The sequence below is a fragment of the Ovis canadensis genome, chromosome 24 (genome assembly GCF_042477335.2).
Source record: "Ovis canadensis isolate MfBH-ARS-UI-01 breed Bighorn chromosome 24, ARS-UI_OviCan_v2, whole genome shotgun sequence".
Taxonomy (NCBI): domain Eukaryota; kingdom Metazoa; phylum Chordata; class Mammalia; order Artiodactyla; family Bovidae; genus Ovis; species Ovis canadensis.
In genome coordinates this window covers 57,244,800-57,266,506 of record NC_091268.1, presented here as the reverse complement: position 1 = coordinate 57,266,506, position 21,707 = coordinate 57,244,800, and the positions used below count along the sequence as shown (strand labels likewise).

The 21,707-nt window shown below is 60.7% G+C and overlaps 1 protein-coding gene across 2 annotated transcripts; it reads left to right on the top strand.

Moving 5' to 3' along the window:
- The first annotated feature begins 4,527 nt into the window (after window positions 1-4,527).
- Window positions 4,528-12,353, top strand: FOXL3 (forkhead box L3). 2 transcript variants are annotated; one of them, XM_069571086.1, is made up of 4 exons: window positions 4,528-8,265; window positions 8,463-9,358; window positions 9,691-9,859; window positions 10,117-12,353. In XM_069571086.1, exons 2-4 carry the CDS (start codon window positions 9,252-9,254, stop codon window positions 10,525-10,527), a joined length of 687 nt encoding a protein of 228 aa, XP_069427187.1. In that variant the 5' UTR covers window positions 4,528-8,265; window positions 8,463-9,251; the 3' UTR covers window positions 10,528-12,353. The 2 variants fall into 2 exon arrangements, with proteins under 2 accessions (XP_069427187.1, XP_069427188.1); XM_069571087.1 differs by having other exon boundaries at window positions 6,846-6,953.
- Window positions 12,354-21,707: the final 9,354 nt, after the last annotated feature.

Genomic DNA, 21,707 nt, shown 5'->3' with positions numbered 1-21,707 from the left:
CGAGGGCTTGCCTGAACCTCGTGTTCTTCGAGCAGAGAAATCACAGCCCCTCAGCTGTCCCCGCAAGTGTCCCGGGCACGCAGATGGGGGCCACGTGGGCACTCGGGGAGGAGACAGCCATCCGCAAGGTGGGAGAGAGGACCCGCCAGAGACTTGGCCTGGGCTTCCAGCTCCCAGGACACAGGGAGGAGCCTGCGTCTCAGCCGCCCCGTCTGCGGTGTTCCGGCACAGCGCCTTTGAGCCCCCACCCAGAGCTTCCCCGTGTGTCAGAACTCCCTGAGCTGGACACAGAAGGAGAAGGGAGCGGGGGGGCCTGCTCTGGGGGTGACCGGGGGGAGCAGGGCCAAGGCTGTGGTGGCTACACGTGTTTAGGTTCATGCTCCCCCCAGTAAGAGTCTCTCCGGATCCAGAGTCACCCCCAATTTGGGCGGAGAGGGACACTCAGAGGAAGATTCCCTCAGCCATGGAAGGCCCCTCCCCAGAGGGCAACGTCCCCTCCGTTCCTCAAAGTCATGGCCACGCTGAAGGGGCACACTTGGGGGACATCTCCTACCCCGCAGAGAGCACACAGCCTCACCAAGAAGGCCCTGAGCTCCGCAGAGCTGCCCAGGGGGCCAGAGCTAGGCAGCAGGTAAGCCCTGGAGACAGCTTCGCTCGGCCTCAGTGCAGTGAGGACAGAGGGCCTCAGTCCGGGACTGTCTGGGAGCCCAGCGCGGCCGGAGGTGGGGCCAGCCGTCCAAGGGGCAGGTGGGGGCGGATGGAGTTCCCAGTGAAGACAGGCTGGGGGTCTCCAGCCCACCTGAGTTGACAGGAGTCTTGTGAAGACTGGGTGGTGCACAGTCAGACCCCAGAGGAGCTTCACTGCAAGAGGCTCCTGAAGAGTCTGGCGGACACCCATCCGGTAGGACAGGGCCTCATCCTCTCACCGCAGGAGGCAGTGCTCAGAGGCTCGGAGCTGGGGCAGGCCCCTGAAGCCTCCCGGAAGCCGGGGGGTGAGGCTGGACAGACGGACCTGCAGCAGACTGCAAACACACCCTGAGGGCTGCAGATGCCACTTGGTGGGCTTCGGACGGGGAGGAGGTCAGGACACGGGAGCGGCAGGGGGCCCAGCCCCCAAGTGCCCGTGAAAGCCACAGAGCGGGCTCAGACCCGGGAAGACCAGGACTGAGGAGCCCTCGTCACGGTGAAGACAGGCCTAGGGACAGGTGGCGTCTGGGTGACAGTCCGCCCGGCCGTGCTGAGCTTCCCAGCCACGGCCACGTCAGCACTCGGCGCCGTTTCCCTCAGAAGGAGGATGTGATGCGGCTGAACTGAAAGGCAAGGGGGGACCCAAGGCCCCTCTCGGGCGGGAAGATGGGAGGTTAGATTCCCCCCAAGGCCCCTCTCGGGCGGGAAGATGGGAGGTTAGATTCCCCCCAAGGCCCCTCTCGGGCAGGAAGATGGGAGGTTAGATTCCCCCCAAGCCCCTCTCGGGCGGGAAGATGGAAGGTTAAAAACAGAAAAAAGGGCGGGGGAGGGGAGTCATGAAACTTACAAAGTAAAGCGTCTGCCGTTTAGAAACACGGAGATAACGTGCAACAAGGCAGGGCAGCCCAGCACACCCAGGGTGGTGAGCACACCAGTGACCTCTCTGGGCCTTTGTTTCAGGAACGGGGTGACGTGGGCAGGGGTCCACCCTTTTTCCTGATCTGATCGGTAATGTTATGTGACTTTTGAAACTGGGTCCGTCTATTCAGTCAGTTCGGTCCTTCAGTCGTGTCCGGCTCTTTGTGACCCCATGGCTGCAGCGTGCCAGGCCTCCCTGTCCATCACAAACTCCCGGAGTCCACTCAAACTCATGTCCGTTGAGTAGGTGATGCCATCCAGCCATCTCATCCTCTGTCGTCCCCTTCTCCTCCCACCTTCAATCTTTCCCGGCATCAGGGTCTTTTCTAATGAGTCAGCTCTTCGCATCAGGTGGCCAAAGTGTTAGAGTTTCAGCTTCAGCATCAGTCCTCCAATGAATATTCCAATGATTTCCTTTAGGATGGACTGGTTTGATCTCCTTGCAGCCCAAGGGACTCTCAAGAGTCTTCTCCAACACCACAATTCAAAAGCATCAGTTCTTCAGCACTCAGCTTTCTTTATGGTCCAACTCTCACATCCACACATGACCACTGGAAAAACCACAGCTTTCACTATATGGACGTTTGTTGGCAAAGTAATGTCTCTGCTTTTTAATACGCTGTCTAGGTTGGTCATAGCTTTCCTTCCAAAGAGCAAGTGTCTTTTAATTTCATCTTTTAATTTCAGCTACAGTCACCATCTGCAGTGATTTTGGAGCTCAAAAAAAAAAAAAAATAAGGTCTCTCACTGTTTCCATTCTTTCCCCATCTATTTGCCATGAAGTGATGGGACCAGATGCCACGATCTTAGTTTTTGAATGTTGAGTTTTAAGCCAGCTTTTTCACTCTCCTTTTTCATTTTCATAAAGAGGCTCTTTCGTTCCTCTTAGTTTTCTGCCATAAGGGTGGTGTCATCTGCGTATCTGAGGTTATTGATATTCCTGCCAGCAATCTTGATTCCAGCTTGTGCTTCCTCCAGCCTGGCATTTCACATGATGTACTGTGCATGTAAGTTAAATAAGCAGGGTGACCGTATACAGCCTTGACCAATATACTACTTTCCCAATTTGGAACCAGTCCATTGTTCCCTGTCTGGTTCTAACTGTTGCTTCTTGACCTGCATACAGATTTCTCAAGAGGCAGGTAAGGTGGTCTGGTATTCCCATCTCTTTAAAAATTTTCCACAGATTGTGATCTACACAAAGATTTTAGCATAGTCAATGAGAAAGAAGGAGATGTTTTTCTGGAACTCTCCTGCTTTTTCTATGATTCAGGGGATGTTGGCAATTTGATCTCTGGTTCCTCTGCCTTTTCTAAAGCCAGCCTGAACATCTGGAAATTCACAGTTCATGTACTGTTGAAGCCTGGCTTGGAGAATTTTGAGCATTACTTTGCTAACATGTGAGATGAGTGCAATTGTGCAGTAGTTTGAACATTCCTTGGCATTGCCTTTCTTTGAGATTGGAATGAAAACTGACCTTGTCCAGTCCCGTGGCCACTGCTGAGTTTTCCAAATTTGCTGGCATATTGAGTGCAACACTTTCACAGCATCATCTTTCAGGATTTGAAACAGCTCAACTGGAATTCCATCACCTCCACTAGCTTTGTTTGTAGTGATGCTTCCTAAGGCCCACTTGACTGCATTCCAGGATGTCTGGCTCTAGGTGAGTGATCACACCATCATGGTTATCCAGGTCATTAAGATTTTTTTGTACAGGTCTTATGTGTATTCTTGCCACCTCTTCTTAACATCATCTGCTTCTGTGTTAGGTCCACACCATCTCTGTCCTTTATTGGGCCCATCTTTGTTTTCCTCTATTCTTGGCATTGATCGCTGAGGAAGGCTTTCTTATCTCTCCTTGCTCCTCTTTGGAACTCTGCATTCAAATGGGTATATTTTTCGTTTTCTCCTTTGCCTTTCGCTTCTCTTCTTTTCTCAGCTATTTGTAAGGCCTCCTCAGACAATCATTTTGCCTTTTTGCATTTCTTTTTCTTGGGGATGGTCTTGATCACCACCTCCTGTACAATGTCATGAGCCTCTGTCCATAGATAACCGGGCACTCTGTCACATCTAATCCCTCAAATCTATTTCTCACTTCCACTGTATAATAGTAAGGGATTAGATTTAGGTCATACCTGAATGGTCTAGTGATTTTCCCTACTTTCTTCAATTTAAGTCTGAATTTGGCAATAACAAATTCATGATCTGAGCCACAGTCCGTCTATTACTTTGATACAGATTCAAACAGCAGATAAAGCTGCTGGACGGGAGGAGGGACGGGGGCAGGGCTGAGCCGTGAGCTGGGCGAGGGCCCCCTGCCTGGTCCTGTGTGCGTCTCAGCGCGGCTATGCAGGAAATCTGAATCCCAATGTGCCCTGTTCACCATCTGAACCGATGCCCAGCCGGGTGAAGGGACTTCCCCAAGTTACTGTCGGAGTGCCTGACGCCTGGGACTCAGCCTGCTGCAGCGGAGGGGGCGGTGCCGAGGGGGCAAGGGAGGCAGAGGACGTCGTGAGCAGGCCAGGAGAGGCTTTCAGCTAAATCCTTCTCTGGGAAGCCGGCTTCCCCACGACATTTGGGCGGCGTGCTTGGTCCACAAGCGTTACAGGACATCACTGCCACAGAGAAAGTGGCAAGAATTCACCCATGGTTGAAAAAGCAAATGGGGGGTAATCCAAACAAAAGCCCTCCTCAGTCAGCCTGGGAGCTGGTTATGTGGAATCAAAGGGCAGGAGGCAGTGGTCATCTGAGGGCAGAGAGCACTTCCTGAGCTAAGCGCGTTGAGTGGACGCGTCAGCCAGCATCTGGGTGGGGAGGCGTGCGCGGCCCCTGCACCCTGGGTCTGAGGGGGCAGTGTGTCCGGGCGGCTGCAGAGATGCAGGTGGGGAGCCCAGCGTCTCTCCCGGCCCCGCCCACAAGCCTGAGACAGAGGACAGGGAGGCCCCTGGAGAGGGAGGCCCCGGCCCTGCCCAGAGCCTCCCCACTGGGGAGCAAGTCAAATGTGCAATTCTTGGGAGCAGCCCCCCAAAGGCCACTGGATTCAGGGGCCCAGACTACCCTCCCAGGGTCCTGCCCAGTCCCCCCAGAAACTCCCTCAACCCACTGCCCCAGCCCTCACCCAGAGGGAACAGAAGCAGAGGTGCCCAGAAGCCCGGAGGCAGAAGGGGCTTGGACGGACCCCGCCTTGATCAGGAGAGCCCCTGTTGGTGGTCCCCAAGTGCACAGAGGGGCCTTTCTTGCCTTTTCTAAAATCGGGGTACAGTTGCTTTTAGCGTGTTAGTTTCTGCCGTACGACGGAATCAGCTGTGTGAGTGTGCTCACAGACGTCCGACTCTGTGACTTCATGGACTACAGCCTGCCCCTCTGTCCTTGGAATTTTCCAGGCAAGGATCCCCTCCTGGACCTCCCCCGCCCCACACTGCGCCGAGCGCCGCGGAGCACCGAGCTGGGCTCCCTGCATGGACGGCAGCTTCCCGCCAGCGGCCTGTCTCACACGTGGCCGTGCGTGTGCGGCAGTCCAGCCTCCTGACTCTTCCCACCCCCTTCCCCTCCTGTCTCTCCCCTCCCCCTCCTTCTCCAGCCCGGGTCCACTTGTTGTTCTGGACCCCTGGGTCCTTCTTACTCTGCTTGGAGCTGCCGTTCAGGAGCAGGGGTTTGCGGGCTGGCTGGGGGCTGGGAACCGTGTTCACCCCCCAGGGAGGTGGCTCCCAGCCTGCAGCTTAAACGGGATAAGAGGGGGCCTACGGCAGCAGGGGGCCTGTGGGGCCACAGTGGGCCGCCCAGGTCCAGAGCTGCCCCGCTGGGTTGCGGGGGCTCGGATCGGCCGCCCCCCCACCGAGGCCTGAGCTCTGTCCCGCCCCTGCTCCAGGCTGCAGCCCCCCAGCTACACGCGGTCGGACGTGCCCTGGGGTCACTGTCATCCTGGGGGAGCCTAGGAGGCCGCGGCGGGCACACTGTACCTGGCTCCCCTGCACCATCTAGAGGAGACCCTGAGAAAAGCAAGAGCAGCCTCGGGCAGAGACGGCCGGAGTCCAGCCTGGGAAGCGACACCTGCGTTCACGATCAGAGTCCAAGGCCTCAGAAGCAGCGACCCGCAGTGCTGGCCCGATAGGCCCCTCGGCCTGGTGAGCTGTCAGCAAGCCCTGCCCGCCGTGGGGCCTGGAGCGGGCCGGCTGCCCGTTCAGTGACCAGGGCTCGGGGCCCCGCCAGACCCCAGGGCAGGCCCAGAGCCGGGGGAGGTGGCCTTGCCGCCCTTTTGTCAAGGACCCAGTGCAGCGCCCAGGTCAATGCGTCATTCTTCAGCGAGTGTTGAACAGGAGTTCTGTGCACTGGTAAATATTTCAGCAGCGAAGAAGGAGAGGACGGAATTTACATGGAGGGTTGAAGGGCCCTGGCCTTCCCGGAGCTTCTAGAAGTACTGTCTTCGGCAGCCCTGGGCCGTGGCCCCCCTTCCCCCCGGGGGCTGTGGGCCCTGCCCCACCCTTATTTTGTTCTGACCTCGGGCGCTTCCCCATCCTGGAAGGCCTCCTGACCTCCCGCCTGGCGACTGCGGTGTGCTCTCCCACACCCCCTCCCACGGCAGATCACCTGTTTCTGAGATCGGTTCCACTTCCCACCAGACGGGGCCGTGTGAGGACTAGGGGTGCGGCCTAGCACGCCAGCAGCTCTGCCCACTCAGCCCCTGGCTCAGTGGCCCAGCCACCCCCGACCCTGAACCCCCGCTTCCGCAGGGCCGCTTGCCCCCCCAGCTCCGAGCCCAGGCCTTTCCGACCCGAGCCCACGCAGACCCCACGGCCGGGCCCAAGGGCTCCCACTCCCCTGTGCGTGGCCCCCGCGGTCTTGCCTCCTGGGATTCCGGCCTGGCGAGCCCCCTCCCGAGAGGAGTCCGGGTTGGTGAGGCTGAGAGGACCCTGGAGGGGCAGACGGTCACTGCCACAGCGGAGCGACAGGGCACGGCGGGTCCTCTCTCCACCTTTGCAGAGGGGCGCGGCTTCTGTCTGTGAGATTTTCTATTCTCAACCATTTTGTCCTTTATGAACCTTCTGTAACAAACACAACGTTTAATTACAAAATACAAAAGTGTGTAAGGGCTCACAAGACCCTACAAAGGTCACACAAAGTCCCGGCTTCCTCCTGTTCCCTGGGGTGGTCTGTGCCACGTCTGTGTCCGACATGCTGGGTGAAGGCTGCTGGGGCTCAGGGCTGCCCTCCTGACCAGCTGGTGCACCGTCTTCACACAGGCCCCCTGTGCCCAGGCCTGTGAGCGCCCACAGGCCGCCCCTGACTCTGGAGCTACAGCCGCATCCTCCCCTGAAGGGCCTGGGTCCCACACGGGTGACCTGACTCAGGTGAGCTGGTCACCCTCCTGGCCCACAGAGGGGACTGCACGGTCGTCCTGGCTCATGAGGTTGTCCTGAGCAGTGAGTCAACACAAAAACACAGAGGCTCTCAGGACGCTGCCTGCCTTCTGCTGACGCCTGGGCCGCCATACTCAGCGGTGTCTTGAGGACGTCTCCGGCTGATGGACCAGAGAAGCCGTTCTTCCCAGTGCCAGGCCCCAAATAATGACCCAAATAATGAGTCATTTTCAGAAGGAAGCCAAGCAAGGTTCAGAGGCCTAAGAAACAGAACACGCTGGGAAGGTTTTCTAACCAATCAGCCTTCATGTCCGATTCAGTTAGACAAGTGACCAGACTGAGGCGCCTCTCCCGCCGTCCACTCTCTTACGCGGCAGGAGCTCGTCCCGAGACCTTGTCTCTGGACCGGCCACACCCCGGGGACGAGGCCCCAGCTGGCTGGCCCTCCCCGGGCCGATGCTAATGGGTTCCGGGGGGCGGTGTGTAAGTCCGCACCCCTAGGCTGGCCACTGCCTCCTCCCCTCCCCTCCCAGGCGCAGCGAGGCCCACGGGAGAGCCGGCCACGCTCCTACGGCTTCGGCAGCTCTCCACCCCAGCCCACCTGCGGCAGGCACCCGCTTTCAGGCCTGCCCTCCTCTGATGGGCCTGGTCCCCAGGCTTCAGTTGCTGCCCTGAAGCCTTAGCTCTCTGACAGATTCAAGAAAAGTCGTGACTGTGCGGATCGCTGGTTTTCTCGCTGTGAGGGGGAGGGTTCTGTTCACCTCACTCTTGTCGGGGGGCTTCCGGCCCAGCTGCCGGACCTCGGTGCCGCGGGGGTTCCTGGCATGTGGCTGGACCACAGCTTGTCCAATGCCTCCCTGCTGACAGACATCCGGGCTGATTCCCATTTGGGGAAAAGAGGAGTGAAATCATTCTGGACACATGTCACAAGAGCTTGCGTAAAGCTCTGTCTCCACTCGGGACAAACCCCCAAGAGTGCAACTGCTGGGTCACGTGGTAGCTGCACGTTTCGTTTTTAAAGAAACAACCAAAATGTCTTCCCGAGGGGCTGTGCCATCTGATGCTCCCACATCCCAGCATTTCTCATTCTGACGCCTGGTAGAGAGGACGCTGCGGAGCCCCTGACTGCGTCTGAGCCCGAGCGCACCTCAGACCCCAGTGCAGGAGTCGGAGCCAGGAGGGGGCTGGCACGGCGGCCCTGGGTCCTGGGCGCCCACATCAGTAGGCCGGCCACCATCCCATGCCGGGGCAACAGGCTGGATGGAGCACAGATCATTTCAGAGCTGCAGGTGCAGCTTCGAAGGTAGAATCTTCTGGAAGAAGACTATTCAGGTGTCCTGGCCTTGGGCAGACTCACTGACAGGGCTCATGGCCAGAATTTCACAGACTATTCGTGGACATGCCTTTTGCTGGTATGGCCACCTTGAAACAAAGGGCCCTCCTTAGGGTCCCCCCTGACTTCTTGCTAAAACGTCCACCCCCTGTCTTTTCTCCCCCCAGGCGCCCGCTGGTGACCCCCAGAGGGACCCATGAAGCAGAGGCTTGGCTGATGAGGAAGTTATGGAGCAGGGGCCACTGGACTCCGAGCTCCACAAAGGGCCCCCCAAGGAGGACGCGAGGGGGACATCACAGCGGGGACTGAGTGTGCCGGGGTGGGCTGGACCCTGTGTCCGGCTCTGGTCCAGGGTCCCGGCGGCACACACCCTGGCCACTGTTGCTCTGGGGCTGAAGGCAGAGGGGCAGAGCCTGGTGGGGAAGGGGCTTCGCCCGCCCTCTCTGTGCTCAGGCTCCTGGCAGCTCCGGAGGGAAGGACCTGAGTCTTGGGGTGCTCGCAGGCTTGGGGAACCCAGGGAGCTCCGCCCTTAAGTCTGGGGCAGCGCAAAGAGCGCGGGGCATACTCGGCAGGAGCGGGAGGGGTGCCCCCGCCCCGGGGGTGCCCCCCCACACCACCCCCGCCGCCTGTCGGACCACCAGCGCGTGGCTCCCTCCTCCCCCTCGCCGGTCAGGGTGTCACCGCGAGCCTGCTCTCCGCTCCCCTCGGCCGCTTTACCGGCAACAGGGGCCTCCCCCGCTCCGGGATTGGATGCGAGAGGACGGGTGGGGCGGGCGTGGGCGGGGGGGGGGGGGGACCCCAGGAGCCCAGGTTCCCCGCTCTGGCGGAGAGCAGCCGGCAGCGCAGACGCCGCTGGTCCGCACCGAGGAGAACCTGCGCGCAGACCTGGAGCGCGCCGGCGGGCGGCGTGGAGGAGGCGGCAGTATTGGCGACCCGCAGGCGGCAGGCGCACCGCGATGTTTGACAGCTCGCAGTATCCCTACAATTGTTTCAATTACGACGCCGACGACTACCCGGCGGGCAGCTCGGACGAGGAAAAGCGGCTCACGCGGCCGGCGTACAGGTGACCGCAGGGCCCGGCCGGGGCCGCAGGGGTCGGGGGCCCTCCTCCGCGAGGGGGCCAAGACCGGCTTGGGCGCGGGAGGGCTCACTTCTCATCCGCACGAAGCCCCAAGTGTGAAGGTGAGCTTCCCCGGTCTGCCCAGAGCTGCGCTGGGAGCTCCAGGGGGGCCCCCCCGACTCCAACAACCACCGCCCCCCCACCCCCGCCCCCAGCTCCCCGGTGCCCCGGGGAAGGCAGAGCGCAGCGGTCCCCGCGCGGGCCGGAGACTGCAGCCGCAGCCGCGCCCCGGGGCCCCTGCCCGCCCGGCGCGGCCTGAGCAGCCCTGTCCGCAGCTACATCGCGCTGATCGCCATGGCCATCCAGCAGAGCCCGACGGGCAGGCTGACGCTGTCGGGCATCTACGACTTCATCGCGCGCCGGTTCCCGTACTACCGCGCCAACCGGCGCGCCTGGCAGAACTCCATCCGCCACAACCTGTCCCTCAACAGCTGCTTCGTCAAGGTGAGCGCCGCCCCCGGGCGGCCCCCGAGCGTCCCGGGCCTGGCGGCCCCCGGGCCGAGGCGCCCCTGGTGGGGCGGTGGGGTTGCATTTTGCAGCGGCGAGCGCTGGGAAGTTCACGCGTAGCCCTCGCCAGCTCCCCAGCGACGCGCCCACCCCGGGGCGGGGCATCCTCCAGGGGCGCCAGGGGCTCCCGAGGGAGCGCGGCGGGCGGGGCGCCCCTGGGAGCCCGCCGCGCTGAGCCCCTCGTCCGGGCACAGGTGCCGCGGACCGACGGCCACGAGAGGGGCAAGGGCAACTACTGGACCTTCGCCGGCGGCTGCGAGTCGCTGCTGGACCTTTTTGAGAACGGCAACTTCCGCCGGCGGCGGCGCCGGCGCGGCCCTAAGGGCGAGGAGGCGAGGGGGGCGCGCGGGAGAGATGCGGGGGCGCCCCCGGGCCCCCCTGAGCCGGCCAGCGCACGGGGGACCCCAGTCCCCCGCTGCGAGCCCCTGACCCCGACCAGCCCTGCCGTCCCGATGAGCGCCGCGCACGGGGACATCAAGTTCAGCATTGACTACATCCTCTCCGCCCCTGACCCCTCTCGCGGGGGCAGGCCACCCCACGTGCAAGAGGGCAGACACCCCCCGCTGGAGGCCCGCCAGGTGGACCTCGGCCTCTGGACCATGTGAGAGGCGCTGAGGCGCCCCCCGTCCAGGGCTGGCACCTGGTCAGTCTGGACTCCTCACAGTGATTTCAGTCCACCTGAACCAAAGAAGTGAGGTTCTGCCGAGCTCCACACAGTCCACAGACTCGCTCCACACTGAAACCAGCCTGGGTTGGAGGGAAAGACTGCCGGGCTGAAAGGCACTCATTTCCCTGTTGCCCCATTACCCTTCCAGATAAAACCCACCAGTTGGAGCCTGAGGGCTTAAGGGTTTGCTCTTGACTCACCCGGGGACCCTGCCTGAGGGCTAAGCGCTCACGGTCAGGGTCACATTCACTTAGAGTCAAAGTCGCTTCCTAGACTGCTGCGGGCGAGTTGAGTGTTGTGTGGAGTTGGTGGGCATTTTCTCTGGCTGAAAACAATAAAAGCAAAGTGCAGACGGCCGAGTCAGCTGTCGAGTGACCCCGCGGATGAGCCCCCACCACAGATGGCGCGACTGGAGGTGGCAAGCGCATCTCATGCTGTGGGCTGAATGTTTGATGGCGTTTAAAAATTTCTGGGCACTCTTTTTATCCAGGAAAGAAGGGAGGGGGGAGGGAGGGGAGAGGGGGAAAGAGGCGAGGCCCAGATCTGGGACAGCGTGGGGCGAAATGCACTGTCTTGACTCTCCTGAGCAGCAAGGAAGCCCTGCTCTGGCACGTTCCATCCAGCAGCTTTCCTGAGAAAGCAGACACTCCGGAGCAGACGGCTGGCAAATTTCTGCTACACTGTGAGGTATACGGTTAGGAAGTGCACAATTACAAGCATTGGAGGTGGGTGCATCCATCTGAAATGTAAATGATATAATTACTGGGTAGAGACGGACATTAAAATACACAATTAGGCACAGTGAAACTGTTTGACCAGCCGCATCATTTTTCACCAGCCCATTTCTCGCAGAGTTAATTGCTTTCCGTGACTTAATTTGAACATTAGTATGGATTACACCTAATCTGCTTCACTAGGTGACGATGATTGGCTAATTTTGTAAACGGCAAAAAACACACCCAAGGAGGCTCACTGTCTGGACTCAGAATTACCATCTTGCTTTATCGGACTTGGAAACACTGGGGCTGGGGTAGATGAAGGAGGCAGGCACAGGAGACTGAATTGGTCAGGAGACATGGTTGCACCCTGACTCAGAAGGCTGGGCATTTCATTAAATCACAGTATCCCGATTTCATACACCCTGTGAATAGAAACCCCATGGGGTCCTTTCATGGTTTTGAGAAGACGTGTCTGGCCCCAACTCCAGAGATGGGCACTGCTAGTGATGCCCACTCACGTCTCCAGTGCCCTGTCAGCCAGCCCAGGCCACCAACAGGCCAACCGGAGAGAAGTGAGGCGTGTAACAAGGAGGTCACTGCGCCCTCACAGACACCCACAGACAGAACTCTCTCCTGGGGAAGCAGCCAGCATCAGTGGGCTCTCGGGTCGGCCGGGCACGGTGCTGAGCCTCCCTGCGGGCCAGCACCCCAGCCCTGTTCCCCTCGCTCCGGACAGATCAGAGACCTGCGGCACAGCGGCCCAGGACTGGGACACGGCCTGTGGCTCTGGGGTCTGGCTTCCTCTGTGCCGTGGTTACACGCGCGTGTGTGCATGTGAGTGCCGTGTGGGCCTGTGTTGTGTCTGTCTCATTCCTGTTACACCCTGTCGTCAGTCGAGCTGAGATCATTTTAAATTATACCAGATATAATTCAGAGGGTCACCGGACACAGCTGGTTCCACACACAAGTATACGACATATAGACTATCTGAGGGTATGTTTTTCTGCTTCCAACCGAGCAAATAAAGTTTCATTTCATCTTTCAACTTCTCTTCCTGAGTTTCATTCCGGTGATCAAGCGGCTGGAGCCGAGGGGCGGCAGCAGGCTCACGATCTGAGTACGGCAGCGTTTGCTTTGCAAAGGATATCAATCATGTTTTCGAAGCAATGGGACATTTTCAATTTGCAAGCATGTGGCACCCTTCGACTTCAGAAAGGCTCCCAGCCCTCACAGTGAATGACATTTAATCCCCAACAACAGAGCAGGGCGAGGGCTGCTCTGACCTATTCAAATGTCGCCTCCACCACGCACACCTGCCCAACGCAGTTATAATTAAATACTTTATGCCTCTCTTGCAAATCCACTGATTGATCACCGATACGTACATCTCCAGCACATTACCCCAAGCAGATGTCTGCCACACGGGCCACGGATCACCGAGTTTCCATTAGCCGGGCCGGGGCTGTGCGTGGAGCCACGGACGAGCCGCCGTCGTGTGGAGCGCGCTCCCGGGTCGCGGCACCAGCTCTCGGGCTGTGGGTGCTGCTGCTCAGAGCAGCCGCCAGGCGGGGGGCCTCCACCAGTGCTGGTGCTACAGGGCGAGGCCCAACAGGGCACGACACCCGAGGGGAGGGAGGGTGCCCCCGAGACGACAGAGGGCGCTGGACGGCAGCCCCCCTCTCTCCAGGGCCCCAGTGACCAAGCCCACACGTGCACACAGATGGCCTCGTCCTGCGGCTCCAGCAGCCCCGTGAGCCGAGACGGACAGACAGCCAGCGCCGTGAAGCAGGAACGGATGAGGAAAAAGGCTCAGCAGGGCACGGCCCAGTCCCACCCTCCCCACTGCAGGGGCCCAGGCTGCCTGTGGGGACGGCGCCCACAGGGGTATGGCAACCCCGGAGGGGATGGCACCCTCTGGCCAGGAGGATGGAGGCATCACACTCCCAGCCCCCAGCCTGCTCGCAGCATCCACTAGCATGCGAGCCCCCGGGGCCTCCCCGCCCCCCCCAACCCCCTGCAACCTGGCCTCCACCCCCCCACCCCCTTACCCCCTGCAACCTGGCCTCCACTCCCCCCACCCCCCCACCCCCTGCAACCTGGCCTCCACCCCCCCACCCCCTACCCCCGGCAGCCCGGCCTCCAGCCCCCCAAGTCAGGAGGGCCAGCACTGCCTCCCCGGGGCTCAGCCTGGAGTGCGGTCCCCAGTATCACTTCAAGAGGAGCTCAGGAAGGACACGGCCCGTTGCCGGTAATGTGACTTTGTATTCGGCCAAATTAATAACAATCCATAAACACTGGCGAAATTCCTTGTTTTCATCCTGTTAAAAACACCAAGTTTGTCTGATGTAAATGGACCTCGCTGTTCTGGACAAACCGGTTCCCCCCGAACCCAAGGCACAGCTGTCAGGCTGCTGCTGAGGACAAATTAACTGTCCTCGTGCACGTCCGGGAAATTACACTTCCCCAGCTTTAGGCAACTTCAGGCCCAGAGTCCAAACAAGATGTAAGCTCACTCAGCTGAAACTCGCAGGATTAGATTTATAATAGGCTGAGGGAGGTCGCACGGCTGTGCCTTTTTAACAAGCAGAAATCGGGTGGGAGCACTGGGCGCCCACCTGGCTTTGCTTCGGTCCGTGCTGGGCTCGGGGGCAGGGACGAGGGCAGGGACAGGGGATCCCTCCCGCGGGTCCTGCTGGGCCCACACACTTGCCCGTCAGGGGGCGGTTCCAGTCCGCACCGCTTGCCCAGGAGCCCGGTGTCTCTGGGGCGACCAGCAGGTCCCCACTGCCCGCCAAGCCCAGCGACCATGCTGCTCGGCCCTGAAGGGGTCCAGAACCGCTCTCTCTGCAGACGCTTTCGTCGCTTCATACTGGTCTCTGTCCATCCGCAGGGAGGCGGGAAGCCACGGACCCCGCGTCCTGGGGGCCTCGCAGTGTGGGAGACGCGGTGGGAGCAGCAAGCCCCAGCGCCCGAAAGGCCGGCCCAAGGCTGACGCGCCTGCTCTCACCCCTCTGCGTGCGGGCACCCTGGACAGCTGCGCCTCACTCGGGTGACCGGGACAGGAGGGCCCGCGCCCCCCAAGAGGGCGCCCCACTGGCTCTGGGGCACAGGGCCTGCGCTCCACCCATATGCCTCTCAGCCAGAGGAGCGACTCAGGAGACAGACCTGGTGCGCCTGGGGGGCTGCGGCGAGGCCTGTCACCCCCCTTGACACAGATCCAGGCAGAGGGCCCCACCACTGGGACTGCTGTGCCCACCAGGCGCCATGGGAAGTCCTGTCTGCCCTGGGCCCTGAGCATCAGGAGCAGAGAGCATTCCCCACGAGGGGCTGTCTGCATGTGTCAGCGCTGGGCGTGCACCGGCCGGGGGGCCCGTCTGCTGGTGCACAGCTGCGAGCCGTGCCGAGTGTGCGAGCACGGTGTGAAGGAGCGTGCTCTGCGTGTGCACAAGGGTGAGCCAAGCGTACACCTGTGAGTGCTTGTGCTCAGGCAGGTGTGCGCCACGCGAGCATGTGCCACCCCAGTGAACACGGGCGAGAGTGTGTCACGGAGCAGCACACTGCTCCCAGGCCTTTCTGTGCCGGGAAATCTGCGCAAAAGCAAAGGCGCCTGGGGGCCCCCGGGTCCACCGAGCAGCTCGTGCGGAGCGGCTGGTGGGGGCCCCCGGGTCCACCGAGCAGCTCGTGCGGAGCGGCTGGTGGGGGCCCCCGGGTCCACTGAACAGCTCGTCTGCGGAGCGGCTGGTGGGAGCCCCCAGGTCCACCGAACAGCTCATCTGCGGAGCGGCTGGTGGGAGCCCCCGGGGTCTCTGGTGAGACCCACCTCCAGGAGCCGCTCAGCAGGACGCGCTGAGAAGCGCTCTCAGAGGAGGGGTGACTGCGGCTGGCAGATGGGACCAGAGCCGCTGGATGCGGAGGTTAGGACATAGATCAAAGGCCAGTGTCAGGTGCCTGCTAACACCGATCCAGAGGTAACCGGGGGTGGGGCCGCGCGTCAGGCACTTGCTCGTGGAGGCTCAGAGAAACTATACCCATAATCACCTCCAGATCCAAGCCTCTGTGGCCTCCCAGGTGGGAATGTGTGTCCAGCACTCAAGCCCCACATCCACAGATGCTGAGGACGCCCAGGACACAGCGCAGACACAGGGTCAGGCCATGGGAATGTTCCAGATGGCCCCTGGAGCAGGCACACCTTGGAGCATCTCTGAGGAGCCAGACAGAGCACTCAGCGGGCCTGTCCTCCCCAAGACTTCCAGGCACCTCTTCCTGCCTTGCCCCACCTAGGCCGCGGTGCCTCCTGTCCGCCTGGGGCTGCCAGCCTCAAGCAGGGCACTCTAGTCAGGGCAAAGACCCTCCCCTGGGCCGCCAGGCAGCCTCTAAGGGCCAGGATCGGGCCCAGGCCCTGAGCCCCGGGCTGCTGGGCCTCCAGCCCACACACCTGCAGAGGACGGCAGGCAGGCACACCGTCTATATCATCTCCAAACGAGACGAGGCTCGCAATCTGTGTCAAACATTGTTAAATGAAAGCATTAAAACTACTCTTAGAAATCACAGCCCTGTTTGGCCAGTTATTCTTCATTTCTTAGCATATGTACAGCTGCAGCAAAGAAGGGCCTCTCCTCTCTGCCTCCAGAGACCCTGGCCATGTCCTGCTCCCCACCCAGACTGGGAGTCCCCAGCTTTCCGAGCCGAGCATGCCTGCCTGCCTGCCTGGCTCTCTGCTCTCTGTACAGAACCAACAGCAGGGCCCCCCTTGGGCACCTTCCCCTCTTGGCCTCGCTGACTCACGTTTGTGCTCTGAGACACAGTGCTCAGGCTGCCTCCTCCAGGAAGCCTTCTCTGCCTTTCCTGCAACCCTAGGTTGCAAACGCCTCATGTCGCACTTTGGTCTGGGAGCGCATGGTTTTGTACTTCGGCTCCATCTTGAATGAAGCTCTGGGTAGAGCACCAGGAACGTGTCACAGTTTATTTTCCCGCGTACAGTTGTTCCGGCACCATTGCCTCCCTCTCCCCATGGGACTGTACTGATGTCTTTGTCGGGAATCTGTTGTCCGTGTGTAGGTGAATTTCTAAACTCTCGTTGTGTTCCATTGATTTACTCGTCTATTTGGCACAAATAGCCAACTCACTGGAAAAGACCCTGATGCTGGGAAAGATTGAGGGCGAAAGGAGAAGGAGGCGGCAGAGGATGAGATGGTTGAGAGCGTTGCTGACTCAATGGACACGAATCTGAGCAAACTCCAGGAGCCTAGTGTGTTGCATTCTCAGAGACTCAGACATGCCTTTGCGACTGAACAGCTGCACGGTATCTACAGCGCTAGCCTCGCAACGTGTGGAAAGTGGGGAGTGTTAGCCGCATAAATTTGCTTTTCTTTTTCAAAGTTGGATGGGCTATTCTAGAGCCTTTGAAATGCCAAATAAGTGTCAGAATAGGCTTGTGAATTTCCACGAGAAACCTGTTGGGATGGTTTGGGAGTGTGTTGACACATAGACCAACTGGGGGAAACTGGCATCTTCACGTGTAGCTCGTGCTTCCGATGCCACTATGGACTGCTAACGCCGATCCAGAGGTAACCGGGGGTGGGGCCGCGCGTCAGGCACTTGCTCGTGGAGGCTCAGAGAAACTATACCCATAATCACCTCCAGATCCAAGCCTCTGTGGCCTCCCAGGTGGGAATGTGTGTCCAGCACTCAAGCCCCACATCCACAGATGCTGAGGACGCCGAGGACGCCTAGGACGCAGCGCAGACACAGGGTCAGGCCATCTTGAAATTTTATATCATTGTTTGTGGGAAGTTTACAGAAATACAATTAATTTTGAATATGGGTCTTGCATTCCAAAACCGTACTAAACTCACTCATTCACTTTTTGTACTTTCCATCAGATTTTCTACAGAGATGACTGTGTCCTCAGTGAATAAATTCTGAGTTTTATCTCCTAAGTCCCAATCCTTTATTTATTTTCTTGCTTTTTTCCACTGGCTAGAAGCTCCATGCAACGTTGAATAAAAACGGCAAGAGTGGGCATCCATGCCTTGTTCTGATCCCGAGGGGAAAGAATTCCATCTTCCGCTATGATGCATAAACCCAGTGTGTGTGTGCGTGCTAAGTTGCCTCAGTCGTGTCTGACTCTGTGTGACCCTATGGACTGTAGTCCGTCAGGCTTCTCCATCCATGAGATTCTCCAGGCAAGAACACTGGGGTGGGTTGCCGTGTCCTCCTCCAGGGGATCTTCCTGACCCAGGGGTCGAGCCCATGCCCCTTACATCTCCTGCATCGGCAGGCAGGTTGTTTCCCTCTGGTGCCACCGGGAAACCCTTACTATCCCCCTTGCTGCTGCTGCTGCTGCTGCTGCTGCTGCTGAGTCGCTTCAGCCGTGTCCGACTCTGAGCGACCCCATAGACAGCAGCCCACCAGGCTCTGCTGTCCCTGGGATTCTCCAGGCAAGAGCACTGGAGTGCGTTGCTATTTCCTTCTCCAGTGCATGAAAGTGAAGTCGCTCAGTCGTGTCCGACTCTTCGCGACCCCATGGACTGCAGCATTTTCCGGGCCCCTTAGCATCCTCTTAATAATCATAGAATCTGCAGTGACGTCACCTCTCTCACTTCCGACGTCATTCCATTTTCCTGATCCGTCTACTTAGAGTCGGCAGAGACGCGCCAAAACTAGGTTTCCAGGTGTGACTTCTCACCTGGAGGCAGCAGGCACCCTACTTGGAGGTGGGGCATCCTTCAGCTCTCAGCATCGAGGAGAAACCCAAGGCAACCCTAGTCACTTCCCACTATAACTGATTAAGGCCAAGGATTACAAGCCAAAACGACCTGTTTCTGCTCTTTCTGCGGCTCAGACCCCCTGGCCGGAAGCTCCTTCTGTGATGTTAAGGCCGAAGGGGTACACGAGGGCAGGCCGACCGTGAGTCCTCTGCGGGCACCAGGCCTACAGATGACCCGTATCCACAGCAAGTCACAGGGCCAAGCCCCAAGGCAGGGCCAGGAAGGGCCCGCCCCATGGAAGAGGCAGGAGGGCCTTTCTGGACAATTGATTCACCTCTCTCTCTCCCAGAGATCCCATAGCCCAAAGACCACCGCCCTGAGCCACATCGCGTGCCGTGCCAGGCACTCATTTCTCTGCGACCCAGATGGGTAATTCTACCCCACCTTTGCTGGGCGCCCCTGGTGGCTCGGATAGTAAAGCATCTGCCTGCAAGGCCAGAGACCTGGGTTCGATCCCTGGGTCAGGAAGATCCCCTGAGAAGGGAATGGCAACCCACTCCAGTACTCTTGCCTGGAGAATCCCAGGGACAGAGGAACCTGGTGGGCTACAGTCCATGGGGTCCCAAAGAGCTGGACACGGCTGAGCGACTTCACTTTTGCTGAGCAGTTTGAGTCCTGCCGTGTGCACCCAGGGAGGCACAGTCAGTGTCAGCCAAGCTCAGGGCACCCACATTCGCTGGGCAGTGTGGCACAGCCCCCTGCAGAGTCCAGGGGCTTCGTGACCGCAGGCCTCTCTGTCCAGGCTCTCACTCCGTCCCAGTCCTGTTCCGTGCCTGCTCTTGGGGAGCCGCGCCAGGCCCCTGCTCCCCGCCCCGGGGAGGGCGCTCAGGCCAGGGGGCGTGTGAAGGTCACGGGGCCCGGCTCATCACCCTCTGCTGCCTGCATTGCGTGCCGGGGCCTGACGCCCTCCTGCCTCCAGGACATCTGAGCAGGGAGCCCCTGGGGGAGAAGCTGACGCCTCGGGGGCCTGGGTGACAAAGGTCCGGGAGCCCTGGGAGACGACGTAGGTGCGGAGGCCGGGCAGCCGGCCCACGCCGAGAGCCGCGGGGGGGGCGCCCCTGCCCCCACGGCTGCCCCTCAGGGACTCAGGCGGCCTCACTGGCCAGACTACAACTCTCTGCAGGAGACCACTGTGTGCCAAGCACCCTGTGATCCATCGGATGAGCCCAGCTAAGTTCAGCCAGATGGCAGAGGCAGTGAGATTTAAAATCTGACCTGAGACTCTACAATAAAAACACAAATCATTCAATTAAAACACAGACTAAGGATCCAGACATTTTTCCGAAGGAGATCTATAAATGGCCAAGAAGCTAATGAGAGCGTATTCGACTCCTAGGAACACACCCGCAGGGCGGGAACAAGGCTCCAGACAGACGCCTGCGCACAGACGGTCACCGCAGCACCACCCACGCCATCCGAAAGTGGGCTCACCCGCACCTCCGCCAGTGCACGCGCTGGACGGACAAACTGCTCTGTCCACACGCCGGAGTGTTGTTCGGCCACGAAGAGTGATGCCACAACACGCATGAGCACACACCGGGAGAAAGAAGCCACAGGCTGCGCCTCGCATGATTCCAGAACCGGCAGATCCGCGGCCACAGAGAGCAAGCTGGCGGTCGACGCAGAAGGAGGGGAGTGTGGGGGTGAGGCTTTCTTTACAAGGCGGTGAAACCGAGTTAGACGCGCTGATGTTTGCCCAATACCGTGAGTGTGCTAAGCAACCACTGAACTGTACCCTTTAAAACACTGATTCTTTTCTTGTCATGTGGATTATATCCTAATGTTAGAACTGCACACACACCCCCTAAGCTGGGTGAGGTCTCTGCTCAGCACCCCAGGCCACAGAAACCGCGAGCGTGTCCCTGGCTGAGCACTCGCTCCCTTGTGCCTGAGACGGGGCCCTGACCCTGACTCACAGGGTTGCTGTGCCAGCCCAGTGCGATAAGGCATGGAGCGCCTGGGTCACTGTGTAAACGGATGAGATAATGCCTGAGAGCTGACGTGAGCCCCGGCCTGCGGGGCGTGCAGAACGCGCCACCTGGCCCCGTGCCTGGCACACCTGCGGCGACTCGGGCCTCACACCTGGGAGGCGGCCTTGAGCCGACCTGCCACGGCCCGCAGCAGCGCCGCCAGCCTTTGAGCCCACCCTGGCTCCTCCAGGAGGCCTTCCCCAGCACCCTCCTTCCGCCCGCCCTGCTCCTGAGGAGGTGCCAAGCGCACCCCAGCCTCCTGCCCAATCCAGCCACCATCCAGCCCGCAGCCAGAGTGAGACCCCGAGATCACACCAGGCCCCCCTTTCCCAGCCCCCCAGCCCCGCTGGGCTCTCCTAAGCCCAGAGCAAAGCTCAGGCCCAGCCCTCACCCCCTCTCCCCGCCCCAACCCTCCACGCCCTGGCCACAGGCTTCTCGGCCGCTCGTCCCCAGGCCTGGGACGCGCCTCACTTCTTGTCCCACCCTGTCTCCAGTCAGCGTCCTGTCCAGTGGCCTTCCTGGCCATGTCTCCCTGCACCCCCGGCGAGCTCTGTGATGTGCTGTGTTCATTCGCTCACAGCTGTTTGGCCTTCATCAGAACCTCCAACTAGCATACAGGCTCTGCCCTCGGGGCAGCCCCCCGCCCCCCCACCACGCCCCCAGACTCCAGGACAGCGGCCCGGCTCTCAGCAGGAGCCCAGGGGAGCACATGGCCTGTCTCCCCAGCCGTCCAACGAGGGGTGCTCAGCGGGTGCCCAGCCCCCCTCGGCCCTCCAGGTGCAGCACAGGTGAGCCCGCTGCGCAGGGAGCGATGCACCTGGCAGGGACCCCCCGCCCCACCCCAGGATCAGAAGCTGAGCCTGGAGGGCGAACCCTCTCCCCACCCGGCGTGCCGCCTGAAAACTCGGACATCCGCATCCCACGTGGAAGGCGCCCACGTCTCCCAGACCAGGCCCCGAGGGGGACGCCCGCGCCTCGCCACCAGGTGGCAGCGGAGGGCCAGGGATGGGCCGGCCCGGGTTGCCGGGGGCGGGTCTGGGCTGGACGCGGGGTGGGGGTCTGGGCTGGACGCGGGGTGGGGGCCCCCCAGGTCCAGACCCCGCCCCGTGGCCCCGCCCTGCCCTGGCCTCCCCACTGAAAGGTGCCGGGGATTGGAGTCCATGGTCTTCCAGGAGCAGCTCCTGAAAAGGGATAAGTGAGGTGGTGATGACGCCCAAGGTCGGGGGCGGCCGGTGGGCTCTGCAGTCCAGCGGGCCTTCCTGAGCGCCTGACGCTCTTGTTCTCCAGACACAGAGAACCGTCTCACCAGGGCGGCTGGGGCACAAGCAGAGGGGGGTGGTCTGATCCAGGCCAGGGAGACCCTCCCCTTCCTCCCAGGACACCCCGCACCCCCTGATCTGACCGGGCGGGGAGGGGGTCCTATTGGGCAGCTGCTCGTGTGACGCCCAGGGGACCGACCCTGAGAAGTGGACTGATGAGCAGGCGTCCAGCCCGTCTCCCCCTGCCCCTCCCCTCGGGGGGCCCTGTGTGGACTTTCAGGGCCTCTGCGTGAACCTGGAGCCAGACCACTCTCCCTCTGTCTGAGGGGGTCTTGCTCAGACCTCAGGCCAGGCTCTCAGCCGTGGGGAGGAGGGGCCCCCTTAGAAAGTGGGACCCAGA

Excerpts from the sequence above, each read along its gene's own strand:
- FOXL3 (XM_069571086.1), top strand. The coding sequence starts at position 9,252 with ATGTTTGACAGCTCGCAGTATCCCTACAATTGTTTCAATTACGACGCC. Across the intron at positions 9,359-9,690 it reads CTCACGCGGCCGGCGTACAG|CTACATCGCGCTGATCGCCA; the intron begins GTGACCGCAGGG and ends CCCTGTCCGCAG. Across the intron at positions 9,860-10,116 it reads TCAACAGCTGCTTCGTCAAG|GTGCCGCGGACCGACGGCCA; the intron begins GTGAGCGCCGCC and ends GTCCGGGCACAG.